This window comes from Schistocerca serialis, chromosome 4, assembly GCF_023864345.2.
Source record: "Schistocerca serialis cubense isolate TAMUIC-IGC-003099 chromosome 4, iqSchSeri2.2, whole genome shotgun sequence".
Classification (NCBI taxonomy): Eukaryota; Metazoa; Arthropoda; class Insecta; order Orthoptera; family Acrididae; genus Schistocerca; species Schistocerca serialis.
Window position 1 is genome coordinate 433,101,865 of NC_064641.1, and position 15,390 is coordinate 433,117,254.

Below are 15,390 nucleotides of genomic sequence, written 5' to 3' on the forward strand. Positions count from 1 at the left end.
AACATCCCATGCATCCAGCTGCAACTAACAAAGTCTGTTAATTTCCGTCGTGCTGGCATAATCAAGTCAGCAACATTTTCACAAGAATCACCTTCATACAAATAACCACTCCGCCAGTGCACTACCTTCCTATAACTTTTGTACGCAATACTAACACCAATTTTTACCTTTTTGACCTCAGCGTAGCGTAACCGGAGTGGGATTCGATATGAATAGGAAAGTAGAATTACTGGAAACTGTTCAGTGCCAGGTTCACTTCTCATCAGTATCGAAAACAAACAAAATCCAAAGCCAACAGGTTTTCCGTAGCCTAGGAGCACAGTCATGTATGAGAGTTTAAATGAAAGTTCTGGCATTTCACATACTGTGATACCGGCATTACGTAACGAAATTTATATATTTCGACGATGATTTCACTTATAGAAGTCTGATCACGCTTAACTTTGAGGTATCTGAAAATGGCCAAAGGTCGAAAACATGGTTGACAATTCAGCCAAAACCAGTAGTCGAAGTATACATGCCGACTGCTCGTGCAGAAGATGAAGAGATAGAGAAAAAATATAAGGACGTTGAACAGACAATTTAGAATGTGAACGGAGACGAAAATTTAATAACATCGTTGCATTGGAATGTTGTTGAGGTAGGAGTAGAAGAAAGACCTACAAAATACAATAGTAGGGCTTAGAGACGAGAGAGACTAATTGAGTTCTGTAACAAATGTTATTTAGTAATAGCGAATACGAATATACTATTCAAAATGACACGAGTAAGACGCATACTTGTAAAAGTCAGGAAGACGTGGAAAGACTTATGTCACAACAAGACACAGATTTAGAAATCAGAAATTTGGATTTTAAGGCGTACACAGATGCAGCCGGATCACATATAAGTAATGATGACGAGTGGGATGAAGTTTAAGGGCTTAACCTGGAGGAATCAGTGCCCAAAGAAATGTGATACTGAAATACTGAGGAATAATGAGACGCGTTTGAAGTTCTCTGAGGCTATAGACACTACGATAATGAGTAACACAATATGTGGTTTACTTGAAAAAAAATGGTGACCTCTAAAGAGATCAGTGACAGAAGTTGGGCATACACACACAGATACCAGGAAGGTAACTGCGAGAAACCTTGGGTAAAAGAAGAAATACTTGAATTCTTCGACGAGAGAAGGAAATACGTTCAAGTAAATTTAGGAGTACAAAAATATAAGTCACATAGGAATAAATAAATAGGAAGTTCATGGAAGCTAAGTTGAAGAAGTCGCTGCAAGAAAACTGTGAAGAAATCAAAACACAAATAATTGTCGGAAGGACTGATTCAGCGTAAAGAAAAGTCGAAACAACTTCCGGTGAAATTATATATATATATATATATATATATATATATATATATATATATATATATATATATATATATACATATATATATATATGTGTGTGTGTGTGTGTGTGTGTGTGTGTGTGTGTGTGTGTGCGCGTAAGCGATCATGAAACTTTGAAACTTGTCACTTCTATTTTGAAATTAATTCAGGGTGCCCCCAGAGTGGAATAACGTCAGGTATATACAATATATATGTATCTCAAAACAAATGTCAATGCTATTAACAAAATGTTTTATTGTAAAATGGTCTTTAACACCGGTCGTACAGTTGAAAATTAATTATACAGTAGCATCACATGTTACAAAATGTGAGTTCCACGATTTATGAAAGCTGTGGAACACAATCAGCAAAAAGTATTTCGAAACTTGTAAGGTATTACAGCAGGCTGACAGAAATCAGAATACAACAAATAACAAATTGAAGACGTAAGTTGCGAATGCTTCTCTCAGATAAAAGGTTGGCACAAGGAAGGGAAGGAATCCGTGGCGGAACAGGGGAGAGCGGGTGGGCGGCGGGGTCATCAAATCATTAAAAGTGATGAATAAAAAAAGAAAAAGGGGATGACGTTTGGATCCTACTCACATGGACTAGAGGCTCCGGATCGTCCAGTGAAATAGTGTTATTTCCGAAGTAGAATTCTCTGAGCTTGAGAGCTGCTTCCGCTTGTTGCATGGATGTTGGCAGGTGAAGACATGGGCCGACAACTTCCTCAAACACTTCGTTTAGGTTGCTGATGACATCCGGCCGGCTGAGTATGTTGATACCTATGAAGTGGGAAAATAATCATCATCATCCACTGTGCTTAGAGTTTTGTTTTGTTCCCTTAATTGTGAAAAAGTGGATATTTAATATTTTCATTACAGAATTAGCAGTATTTATGAGACGCAGAACAGAAGTAGAAGGATACACTACGATAAAATTCGCTTGGGACAGAACAGAAACAATGATTATGTCTTGAGATGCTCCAGTTGAGATAGCACCAGCTATGGTTACATACGTTGGAAACCCTGTGACACATTACACAACTACACTTGTCGTCTCCAATTCGACGTCACCAGGTAAATTACGAAGTCAAACACTCTCCTTGAACGCAACTAATCAGCCACAGTACTAGATAATAACCACTGACTATATGAGAATTACAGTTGTAGTGGCGGTGTATTACTTGATATTAACTCGTTTTAGGGGACGATTGTCCTTACTCCTGTTACTGTCACTTTAAACAATGATAAAATAATAAAATTGTCACTGATGTACTAATCAAATTTAAAATAACGTTAGTTTGATGGTTGGTGCTGCAGACATAAATAATGTACCCCAGCTGCAAACGATTAACAAAAAATAAAGTTTATCGCTGTGAACATCACATAAGTTTTCGTGGGCTGATGATAAACTCTATGTTAATAATAGATTGAATAAACTGAAATTCAGCTTGAACCCGCAATACAGTAACTGGCAAACTCACTACATAAATAAAATGGCTGGACAACACAGGCGGTGGCGACAGCCAGACTCAATCAAAGTAAACCCTGTGATACGAACACAAATAAGTGGTAATCCAATCGACACACTATGCTATAACCTGAAGCGCTCATCAGTGGCGAAAAATAATCGAAATCCTCACTGGCCATGTGAGTTAAAACTAGGACTCATTGCAATTTCGCTTTACTCGCAAAAATACAGGTTCTGGTGAACAACCGGCAGAAATAAAATAGTGTTCTAGCCACTGCAGAATGTCTCTAAGTCATAATGAACTGATACAAAATATTTTAGTGCCTCGCAACTGAAGACACAAAAACTTCTACCACCGAAAAGCATACTAGCGGATCACCAGTCAGACTTAACCAAGCGGTGCTGAATAATACGACAGAGAAAGATAGCTGCTGCTTCTTTAAGCCCTCGACACACTCCTTCCCATGAAATTGAAGCCTCTACGTTAACTTAATAGCAGCACGGCATCACCAGCCTCGTTTGGAACTTTTATTTACAAATGGAATTAAAAATGTGAATGATCCTTCAGATGGGAACTAAAATCTAAACAAAACACGTCTTATACTTAATTCCACGTGCAGTAGTTAGCCCACAACTTAATTTAAGAAAAACTGCAAATTTTAGCTGCAGTAATCAAAACAGGAAATGATGTCCGTGCCTCCACTAGTTGCAGTAAAGACATGTGTGGCATCACTACGTAACCTACAGGGACTTTTCTACTCTTTAAACTGCCACAATCATAATAAATGTAGCTCTAGCAAATGTAGAATTACGGACAAAATTATTGACATTCATAAACTATTAATTAAGAGCGACAACTGACTATATAAATGTTACAGGCTAAAGGTCATAGGTGGTGTGTTACTACATCTGCAACACATTCTGCTTTGCATTTAATGTAGCTCTCCTGGATAAAATAATATGATGATTCCAGTAAAAATTTCAGTTAGAAAGTATTTCATAGATTAATCAGTTACATTATGAAACATCAAGAGCGCAATGAATTGATAGCTTTATTTCCTTTGCGTGATAAAAACCGTAAAAATTACTAATCTTTAGTGGATTTCGTCGAAGCGAATCAGCTGAGCCCTATGTCTTCCCACATACATTATCTCTTCAGCTTATCTGCATATCAACGGAAGTGACTCTACTTTCTCTATACCATGACATATGGTGCTTTTCTGCATCCAAACAGTTTGCACTGCACGTGTGAAAACGTGAACAGTATGAATCTACAATTTGTGTTCACTTCCGGACAGATCTGAAATTACGTCTGGAGCATGTAAATCCGATAGGAGCACGTGCAGGCCCGACCACACGGCTCTGACAAACATGCCCTCAGCCACCCGTCAGAGGTGTGCCCTCAGCATCACCGACCTTCACTGCGTCCAAACTAAATGCTGCATCCAGACGGATATAACACGTCGTGTCACAGAGTCGAGTCGGGATAAGCATTCATCTGCTCTGCAACCAACATAAATTGCTCAGAAAATATTTTCCTCCACCTCGAAGGCTAGCATAATGGCGTTTCTTAATCTTAGATCTTTACTGCTTTGACCGCAGGATATCGATGCGTGCAGCAACCTGTGTAGTAAAGGTAAACTAGAATACAAGTCACATGTCATTGGCGTACACGGTAATGACGTCACTTGCTCATCCATACCCCGTCATGAGACACAATACGTAGAAGATCGGTCTAGTTGCTGTAGCCTGCGACCAGCTACACCAGATGCTATAAATCAATGGATTACATTTATCCCGAGAAAAAAGGATCGTATCTGAGCACTACCGTTTTGCATATTTCCGCCCAGACAGTACATTTCCGCCTCCTTGTAATCTACGTGGTCTTTAGGCTTACTATAGGAGTCAAATTGCAACTCCACGTTCTCCACTCTAGCCCTGAGGCAAAATTGAAGATTTTCAAGGGAACATGAGGAAACGGACTCATTTCGGAGGCGTTGGGTACATTTTACTGACGAATGAGGTATTCAAACGTCGCCGTAATCTTAATACCAGAGTGTGGAGGGGGTCAGATACCGGACACTAGGTACGTCTCAGGTATGCAATTCAATGATTTCCTCGTTATCGATCTAATATGAGGGCTGTCCGATAACTGGTCAGATCTTTCAGTCTCGTACCCAGCCATTCAGCCTTTCAAGAAGGGAACACACACTGTCAAACTCGTGAGCAGCCACTGATATGAGTCCGATTTAGCGTGTTTGTAATCGCATGAATGTAGAAGTGTGTTGTCTCTGCAACCTTCCCCACACTCTCAATGGCCTCAGAAGAGCCGCCGTCGTGAAGAGAGCAGGCTTTTGCGGCAATATATCATCCATCTTGTAGGCTGCTTCTCTATGAGGTTCCAAGCATGTTACTCGTTCAATCTACACTGTGATTCAATATACTGAATACTATCTAGGGGAAGAATTTGAATTCACAGAAGGCATGGGTGTGTGTGTTGTCCTTAGCGTAATTTAGTTTAAGTTAGATTAAGTAGTGGGTAAGCTTACGGACCGATGACCTCATCAGTTTGGTCCAATAACACCTTAACACAATTTTCCAATAATTTCCCTGTATTTTCAAAATTTTCATTAGGTGGTGGAGCTCGTTGAAAGTAGAGTTTGTTATAGTTTCGTAGTTGGGCCAAAGCAATTTACCTGCTCATCCCAGATATAGAATGCATTGTATCAAATCAGTGAATGTAACAACTGTTATACTAGAGGGCGGTGTACAATCACCAATATTAAGTTGCCATTGCTACAACTGAGAAGAAGCATGAAGTTCTATAGACCGTTGCCTGTCTAATGAGTTCACCAGCCATAAATTTTATTGGCTGGATCAAGTTTCTAAATAGAGGAAACAGAAAAACAACTATGAACGTAAATTTCACAGCTGCATAGAAAGAATACTGGAGAATTGTCTGCTGCCTGTGTCTGCTCTAGCATATCAAATGGCTCTGAGCACTATGGGACTTAACCTCTGAGGTCACCAGTCCCCTAGAACTTAGAACTACTTAAACCTGACTAACCTAAGGACATCACACACATCCATGCCCGAGGCAGGATCTGAACCTGCGACCGTAGCGGTCGTGCGGTTCCAGACTGAAGCGCCTAGAACCGCTCGGCCACACTGGTCGGCCTCTAGCATATCAGTAGTTTTTTTTTTTGTGACGAGTGATGGTGAGTAAGTAAGGTACGGTACGCGTAATATCAGTTGCCCTCACGTGTCTACCTGTTCAGGTAAGCATAGTTTGGTTGCGCGACGCACGCTCTCCCCTTCCAACTTGTCCCATTGCACAGTGTGTGAGGGTGTGCAGAGTCGAGGCCAAGCGGTGTGTACATAGGAGCATGGGCAGGAGCGCGCATCAATGCAGTGTGCTAATGAGATAGCATTGCTTTGTACCACGTGTACATTGAGCAACAAATAGCGTAGAAGTATAGATTAAACACACCGAAAAAGGTGTAATCATTATGTTCGTTGCTTTTAATTATAAGCACATAGCACTTATCAATCGATAAAAGCATTCTCACAAAATATTCCTCAAATTAGTAAGTAACTTGTAATACATGTATAAAACCGCCTATTTTACTCACGTTTCAAGCTATCTCCATACGAAATTTCATCGAAATCGGTTCAGTACCTTAGCCATGAAAACGTAACGGATAGAACTACTTCCTCTTTTATAACATTAATATGGAAAAAACTTACATTTAAGTAAGACACGTTTTTTCGAGATCAGATTTTGATTTAATAAAGCCTATGCCGTGCAAAAGCTATGCTGAAGTTAGCTGCGAAAACACCATCAAAATTCCCGTAGCAGTTTTGGAGAAGCGTGTTCAAAAAGACGGATAGACACACGACATCTTTACAGATTTGTTACTATTGTAAATAAGTAAGGCAAAAAAAAGTTTATTCACTTTCCTGAAATCATTAATAAACTCCATTTTGCGAAAATTTCATCCTGTCACGGGAGCAATGTAAGAATCAATATGACCTGCAACATTAAACGTTGGAACCTATGTTAACCGCTAATGTGAAAAAGTGATAATTTTGGATCGATGCCACTTCTACTACATAACAGTGGTATATTATACTTTAAACCTACAAAGAAATCGACACAAATGTAATGGGCTTCCATTTGCAAAATTAGTATGAGCTGCAAAGAGAAACGTTACATCTCTAAACAGTAATACGACAAAAAAGGAACTAATAAATAGTCTTGTATCGGTGAAATACAGAAATGTCTCCCAATAATACGCTTCCCCATTAGTCACCACTCACCGTTTTCAGCTGAGGTTCCACCTATCATAATGGGCACATGGCTGAAACGACCCTCCTTCAAGGCAGTTATCGGTGACTCAGACAGAAGGCTGCCATTAACTTGCGGTTCTATCGTCGGTGCCCAAATTAGGAATGAAATGTACAGTTTCTCCTGCAACAAATACTACTTTCACAGCACTTCTGTTTGGCATAATGAAAGAAATTAGTTTATATTGTTACATTAAATCTAATGTCTGTTTCAGTTTTAATGAAGCAGTTTTAGTGAAAGTGTTGCTGTTCTGTCTCATAACGACAACAAATCAGTCGTATTACTTTTGAACGCATTTCGGTAACAGCAGTGATCAATGTCTTGTAAATAATTACTATTAAAAACAGTCTTGATCACGATTTATTGTGATTCTCCAACAGAAAGGGGTTCCTACTCAATGGTCTGAAGATGACCACAGTAGTGGTCGAAACCGGTCACCTTGTTAAATAAATCGTGATCAAGACTGTTTTTAATAGTAATTAAATCAGTCGTGCTACTTTTCTGGCTGAGAGTGTTAGGATCACTGTGTTAATGAAACTATTCGACGTTCTTTAAAAAGCTTTTGTCAGTCTTTTTCTGTTTACTGTTTTATACTTTCTGTGTAGCCGATGCATTTCTCAATTCACAGCTACAGAAACAATATGGAGTACTCTTTAAAGACATTTATTCTTCTAAAATATAATTAGAAACGTAAGAAAACACTTTCGATAAGGATACTCCTATAAAAATACCGAGGGATCCGAAAACCATCCAGGACGAGATCTCCCATTGTACTTCGTGGATCGGCTTGTGTCACCAGTTCGCGGGACCAGAAAGAAACTGTTGTTGTTTGAAACTGAAAAACTCTCAGTTCTCTGATGGGTACTTGATAATGTGTTGATGTCCCGCGATACAGTAATTCGGTACCTGATTCCTCTTCGTGTAATAAAAGTACTATGTTTCATTGGAATGTGTATTTAAAATAGAATAAATTTGGGACATGCACATTTTACAATTTTATCGACACAACACCGCAGGATTTCTTATTTTTAAGGGAAATCACTAGAAATGAAAATATTTTGGAAACAAGTTTTGAAGAAAATATTGAAGTTATATTTTTTAATGGAGAAGGCAGAATTCTAAAGTTATTCTTAACTTGCATTTCACCAGTGGAAGCGGCCGGCCGCTGTGGCCGAGCGCTTCTAGGCGCTTCAGGCCGGAACTGGGCCACTGCTAAGGCCGCAGGTTCGAATCCCGCCTAGCACATGGATGTGTGTGATGTCCTTAGGTTAGTTAGCTTCAAGTAGTTCTAAGTTCTAGGGGACTGATGACCTCAGATGTTAAGTCCCATAGTACTCAGAGCCATTTGAGCCACCAGTGGAAGCGGCTCGTTTCACTGCAAAAACTTGTTAATGTCAACATTAACTGTGATGAAGAAATCACATTTTAGGAGTTGATAGTGTAGCCAATACTGTAAAGTGGAAACCGCAGGAGCTGCTTTAGAACGTGATGTCAAAAAGAGGGTGGTCCCTTATAATTTTCTGGAATGTCGGTCTTCTGATTGGCTGCCGCGAGAACCTCTCGTGGAACCTCATGGATCTGTGATTCCTGAGTGATCACGACAGTGACGTTTGTACTGCGTACCGTGAAGTGCTGAAGGCACATTCTTAAGAAAGAGGTCACACTAACCACGCGGGTGGCATGGTGAAGGGCGTTAATTCAGATGCTGAACGCTTGCTCTCTTGTCCACTCCATTCCTTTTTCCAGAAAAGGGCAGATCCTGCGTGCTTAGGCGAAAAGTAAAAGCCAAACATGAGTAAAACACATTTTACTTTGGTTTATTATGATAAAACGTATTGTCGGCTAATGAGTGACTCCCGTTTAATTAGATTATCTTTTTTTTATTTTTCGTTTTCAAATTTACTTCATTCTTTCATGTTAGCTTAATTGCATGCTATGTGCTTTATTATATACAGTTATACGGAAACTCTTAGGATCGAGAGGGACTTTCTCCCGGAGAAATGGAAACAATGTGTTCTGGGTAAATTCAGTCAAACAGGCATCATGGGAAAACTAGCTTTTGATAAAAATTTATTTCTCTATCTAGACACATATGCTCTGCATTAGCATCAAGTCTGCCGCCTGTTCAAACTTCACAATCTCAGTAGTGTGCCGCAGAAAATTTAGTCCAGTCACAGTAATGTAACCACCTTTCAAAAGCCTCGTAACTTCCTTTTGACTGGCAGACCGCTGCGAGACGTCCGACGTCCAGCAAGAGAGCCAGTGCTGCTTTGGGAGGCACCGACAGGGCTGTGCAGCCGTGCTGACTCCAGTGCCGCCGCCAGCTGTGCTGGTTCCCTCGATTGAGGATTCATTACGCGAACAGCACGAACGTGGTTGTCCCACAGATACTCCACTTGGTTTAACTCTGAGAAGTTTGCTGGCAACAGTACCGCAAGCTAATCTCAATGTTCTTTGAACTACGCACTTTCACTGCGAGCTGTGTGAGACGTTCCCATTCTCCCGCTGGTACATGTCCCTGTGCCGAGGAAAAATAAACTGGACATGGCCCCCAAGGATAGCTCAAACTAATGTTCACCCATTGTGCCTTCCAGATCAGATCAGAAAGAGAATGCCTTGAAAGCATCCCACATACCATAATGCGTGCACGGTGTTTGCTTTAAGACTATTACGTCGAACACATCAACTATCATTTGTCCGATGGAGCACAAAACATGATTCGCGTCAAAGGGCTGTTGAATCTGTCTGATAGTCGATTCCTCAGCGCACCAGACAGTCCGTTCGGGCAGCCACCCAGCGAGGAAGACTTGTGTAAACGGCTCTCAGCACCGCGAGATATTTTTCTGTCTCCCACGGAGTTACACATCGTCTCCACAGCGTCCGTGGGTTCCAAACTCGCAGAGAGCATTTTCGGCAGTGCTCTATTTTGCTACGCCAGGTCACGTGCCACCGCCGAACTGTTCTAAGTCACATGCGCCATACACTCCAAGTCGGCAATACTAGCAGTTCCCTTCTGGACGCATCAAGAATTCCGTTCCAGCGCTTCTAGTTTGAAGTACTAGCAGTCTCAGATCAGCGCATTAAGCTGGTAGACCGAGCCCAGTTCATCGTGGTCTTCACTAGCGGTACATCAACAGCCATAAACCGATATTATCGGCCAATTCGTCGTGGTCTTCCCCAGCAGTACGTCAGCCATCATCCGCCGGCATTACCAGCCCCGTAACTTCCCAGATCTTCCTCCCACCACTTTCCGTTCGTGGTCTAGGCACACCATAAACAACGTCACAGGAGAGACATTTCTGTTGTATGAAGTTATGTGGATATTCGAGCAAGGACTTTATCGTTCACTTTTGTTTTGTTAATAAACTGTAGTGTTTCAATGTCTCTTAGATCCATCCGCGGTACGAAGATACTTTAAAGGACACCAGTCGCCACTCACTGGACTTCTGGCTGCGGCACTGTGTGCGAATTCCAGCCCTCATAGTCGATGGACTGTTCTCAGCATGGGTGCACGGATCAGATACAAGCTGCAGGGCCCCATGCGCAGCAACATGTGCTGAACGAGTGTTGAGGAGATACCGTTTATAGCCGCTTGGTTCATATGGGCGACCAGTTGCTCAACGGTTTCACTTCTATTCGGCTGTACCCGTCTCCGTAGCCGGGTCGTCCTGCCCTGTCAATTGTGGCCCATCGTGTGCCACGTTTACCTCGCCGCCGGTCTGGATAGTGCCGTTTTGTCACTTACGGTATACTTTAACTAGCTGGTACCCAAACTGTTTACGACTTAGCCGTTTGGGAAATGCTTCCGCTCATGACCCGTTTTTGACGTCAGATAAATAGCTCATTTACTGCATTACTGTTATCTGCGGCCCCCAGTGGCACGCTTTATATACCCTACGCAGCAAATGCTGCCATCTTACCTCTGTGAGTTGTTAATGCACGTTGACGTCAAAATAAACGATGTTCACATTAATGTCACTGCACCATGTGGTAGCTCCACTTGAGGACCGAATACGTAGTGAAACTGAATTTGATTGATAGAAACTGATCTCCAGATGAGGTCACCCCGCACTGGGCGCCAAAAATGTAATGAAGTCAACAAGTTTGGAAAAGTTAATACATGAAAATCAGATGACACTATAAAGAAACCTACACATGACGTATATTATTGGATGAAAAATACAAGTGTATATATAAGCAGGAGGGGCTTGGGGAGAGGGGGCAGGGGGGATGGATTATTTCATCCTATCACTGGACACTCAGTTTTACATGAAGGTGTATGCGGAAAATGCGACATCGAAGTGAAATGTCGATCACCCTTCGTTATGTGTGTGGCTGCGGTTGACTTCTTTCTGAGTTCTGTGACTCGGCGGCGACGTTCTAGACTGCGTAAATCGTTCCTTTTTCCGCACTGGCTGACCTATCCCTAGGATACAGCATATCCCAATAGGCAGACGTGGTATTACCCTACTTCCGTTCAGTGTCTTTGTCTACGGTGGTTATGACTGAGCGAGGTGGCGCAGTGGACTCGCACTCGGGAGGACGACGGTTCAATCCCGCGTCCGGCCATCCAGATTTAGGTTTCCCGAGATTTCCCTAAATCTCTTCAGGCAAATGCTGGGATCGTTTCTTTGAAACGGGCACGGCCGACTTTCTTCCCCATCCTTCCATAATATGATGAGGCCGATGACCTGTATGTTTGGTCTCCTTCCCCAAAACAGCCCAATCCCCTACGGTGTTATCTCCGCGGCGCGGTGTCTTCATAAAATTTGCAGGCTGAAGTAAGAGAGTCGAGAGGGAACTGCAGGGGGGTGCTTAAAGATTCAGCATGGAAACACAGAGCTCGACAGGGAACAACGATGAGAATGTCACAGTGTGATGATAGACGTCATACTTTATGCAGGGTTCTGAGGACTGAGAAGAAAGCTCACTGTCTCTCTTCTCCTGCCCGTTTCCTCTCTCACTGCATATCTGACTTCACACTGCCTGATTGATCCATCTGACTGTTCTCCACGTTGTGACACTTCCCAGCGCTGGTTGTTGGTTCCCTAGTCAGTTGCACTATCCCAGGATTTTCTTCTAGTATTTGTCTGCGTTCCTGATTTGTCAATAAAGCATCGAACAAACATTTTTTAAACTATTACCAATTGTTTGTAACTCGGCAGCTTCTCTTTTGCTGTCTATCAGACTTTAAACAGGGCAACCCCCTCCCCCCCCCCCCTCCCTCCGTTCGACGCAGGCACCGCATTTAAGCCATACCTGTCGACCTTTTGCGAAAATCTCATATACAATTGGCGGTGTGAGTGTCACTCTTGTCTTGTGCGCGTGACGCCGAATTTCAAGGGGTGGACAAAAATATGGGAACACCAAAACACAACACAATGCCATGCCTAATACGGTGTAGAAAAAGACACCACTTACTCTAAGCTTGTCCATTCTCTCCTAGGGTACTGCGGGGAGGTACGTCATTCTTACCACGTAGGATTGACAGTGGAGATCTAAAAAATTCAAAGAAAGGCAACTCATTTTTTATTATGGCGACATAACGGAGAGAGTGTCATGGATATGATACACGAGTTTGGATGGCAATCATTGAAGCAAAGGCGCTTTTCACCTGTGATTTTCAAGAGTGGGAAGGTATGGCAACAGAATGAAAGTGCTTGGATGAGCACTCTTCCAGAACTTAAGCACGAAATGCCGTGACTGTTGGTATCCAAAGTAGCTTCCAGTCGTTGCAGAATGGATAAATATAGATCTTGCATGAGTTTAAATGGAATCTTATATTATTCTTCCCGCAAAATAGTGCCAGAATGATCGCTGTGGATGTAGGAAACACGTCGAATTTCAATACACGTCTTGTATCGTTCAGGGCAATCTTATACCATTCTTCCTACAAGATAGTGGCACGTTTAGATAACAATGATGGAGGTGGATAGCGGTCACTTACGCTTCTCTTCAAAGTAAACCACAGTGGCCCAATAACACACAGATCTGGAGACTGGAGGAGATCATTCTCGTGCTCACAAAATAAGTCCCGCACAATGCAGACTGTGTGAACTGTTGCCATAGTATCTTTGAAAACAATGCCACCATTGGAAAACAAACGTTTCACCTTGGGACTGACCCGATCAGCCAAAATGGTCACACAATCCTTCGCAGTAATAATGTGATATTGCATGTCCCATGGAATACCACGATAAGGCTACACAAATCATCCTCGAACTCCCTCCGTGTTTCACTCTTAGGACTTAAACTCGGCTAGAGGTGTGAAACAAGACCCATTCTATCAAATGCCGTTTTCCAGTTGCTCTATTGTCCAAATTTTATGGCTTCAACACCAAGTACCCCTGTTACCGGCATTTGTATGAATGATGAGTCGTTTTTAAATTCCAGCTCACTCTGCAATTCCCTGCTTTTGGAGATCTCTTCGTCTTGTTTTGGTGCTCACAGGGTTCGCGAGTGCGACAGTCAGTTCTGCACTGACTTTTTCAGCTGTTATTTTTCGTTACAATAGACTTCAATGACAGTCTGTCACAATCACTCAACACACACTTTCGTTCGCGTTGTGACTTAGCGGACGATATTCTTCCGCTCTTGCTGTATGCTGCATAAATATTTGATAGGGTGCGTCTTAAAGTTATTGTTACATTGCGTGAGCCGTGTGCGGCTCGCGTTGATGTCGTTCATAGCTTGGCATCTTGTAATAGCGATAGAGGCGTCTCGTTTTCTTATTGTGTTAACTAGCGCCACTATGTTTGCTCGCCAGGTCTCTGCGTGAGTGGCAGCAGCAGCAGCAGATTATCAATAGCGCGTATTGTAATACGATGTTGGGAGCGGCCTCTAGTATTTCCGGGTCGTCATGCGTCGAGCTAGGGGAGTTGGGACGGAGCAGCAGTGAGCTCTGGACAGCCAGTACTCTCCCGACCGCTGGCGACACACGTGCACTGACCGACGGAACGATGTGGTTGCGAGAGTGTACGATCACGCCAAGGATCGGATTCAGCGAGTTTTAGTTGATTGGACCGTGACATTCGAGTAGTGCAACTTTCACTTTTGTGTGTGTGTCTACCAGTCGAAGTGACCTCATGATAGTAATTGTCAGTCGACGATTTATACTGGGATTTTTCACTTAAGTGGGGGCGACTGATGGTTGGTCGTTCGGTCGGCCGTCGCAGCGGTCGACGTGCATTTGGTCTTCCGACCGCTTCTGCCTTCTCTGTGTTTGTGCCGACTTATAATTCATCCGTGTTGCTTCACAGTGACTGGTTTTAGTATTGTGAGTTGTTGATGGAATTGTTTTCCCGGATCCGTGTGTATCTTGTGCTTTTGAATGAGCAGTTATGTTAATGCTGCCTGCGTGCTGGATTTGGAGATGGGGAGAGGCGAACGGGCGTCAGGTCGGTTGGGGGCGCAGCAGCGAGCAGGAGGAGTAGCTGCGAGGGTGACGAATTCGTTGCACTCCATACCCAGGATGTTTAAGTTAAGTGAAGAGTTAACTGCTAATGCAACCTCGACAATTCTGAGATCTCGCCTTTTGGTCGGCGGGTTATTGATCCCAGGGCCGCTGAGCCTGGCGGCAACGAGTGAAGTGTTTCGAGGCGGTGAAGTATTGCAGCCGTCTTCCTCTATTTGTTATTCATCTTTGAATTTAGTATTGTTCTTATTAGTAAAGTGCAACCAGCGGTATTTTGTGCCTTGTGGCCGCTAACACCCCAGGTACCTGTCCTGTAGGTTAGCCTACTTTCCGGCAGTGTACCTTCCCTCGTCGTGTTGATGCTGTCCGACACGGCGTGTAGTTCGACTGTTCACATTTTTTGGGGGGGATGGGGGGGGGGGGTGGGAGGGGGGGGAGGCCTACCTTGGTTCTAGTGTTTCCTTCGGCCTTGTGTGTTTTCTGAAGACGTAGTGCTGTCTATCTCTTCGCCCTTGCCTAAAAATATTCCATCGTTGGACCGGTGATCGGACGTTAGGCAGATTGGTTAGTCGGTAGGTCGGCGCTTAAGCTGCCCCTAGTTTCAGTTGCCAGCCTGTTACGTGAGTACAATTCTTGGCTGCGAGTCTCACCTTATGTTCGGTTTGAGTTACCTTCCCAGGCCGACCCTTGGAACACTTGCTGTGAACCACCTGGCCTGATTCCTTAGTTTATAATGCTTGTTTTAAGGATATTTGTAATGTTATAATTATTGTTGGTGTGGCCTTCATCC

At 42.9% G+C, this 15,390-nt stretch overlaps 1 protein-coding gene across 1 annotated transcript in view; it reads right to left on the reverse strand.

The window, feature by feature from the left end:
• Positions 1-15,390, reverse strand: part of LOC126475032 (juvenile hormone esterase-like) — a 62,124-nt gene that overhangs the window by 15,703 nt on the left and 31,031 nt on the right. Inside the window, exons 6-7 of the mRNA XM_050102576.1 lie at positions 7,159-7,309; positions 1,969-2,150 (exon numbers count right to left, since the gene is read on the reverse strand). Coding sequence (XP_049958533.1) covers positions 1,969-2,150; positions 7,159-7,309 — 333 coding nt within the window. The remainder of the gene's footprint in view (positions 1-1,968; positions 2,151-7,158; positions 7,310-15,390) is intronic.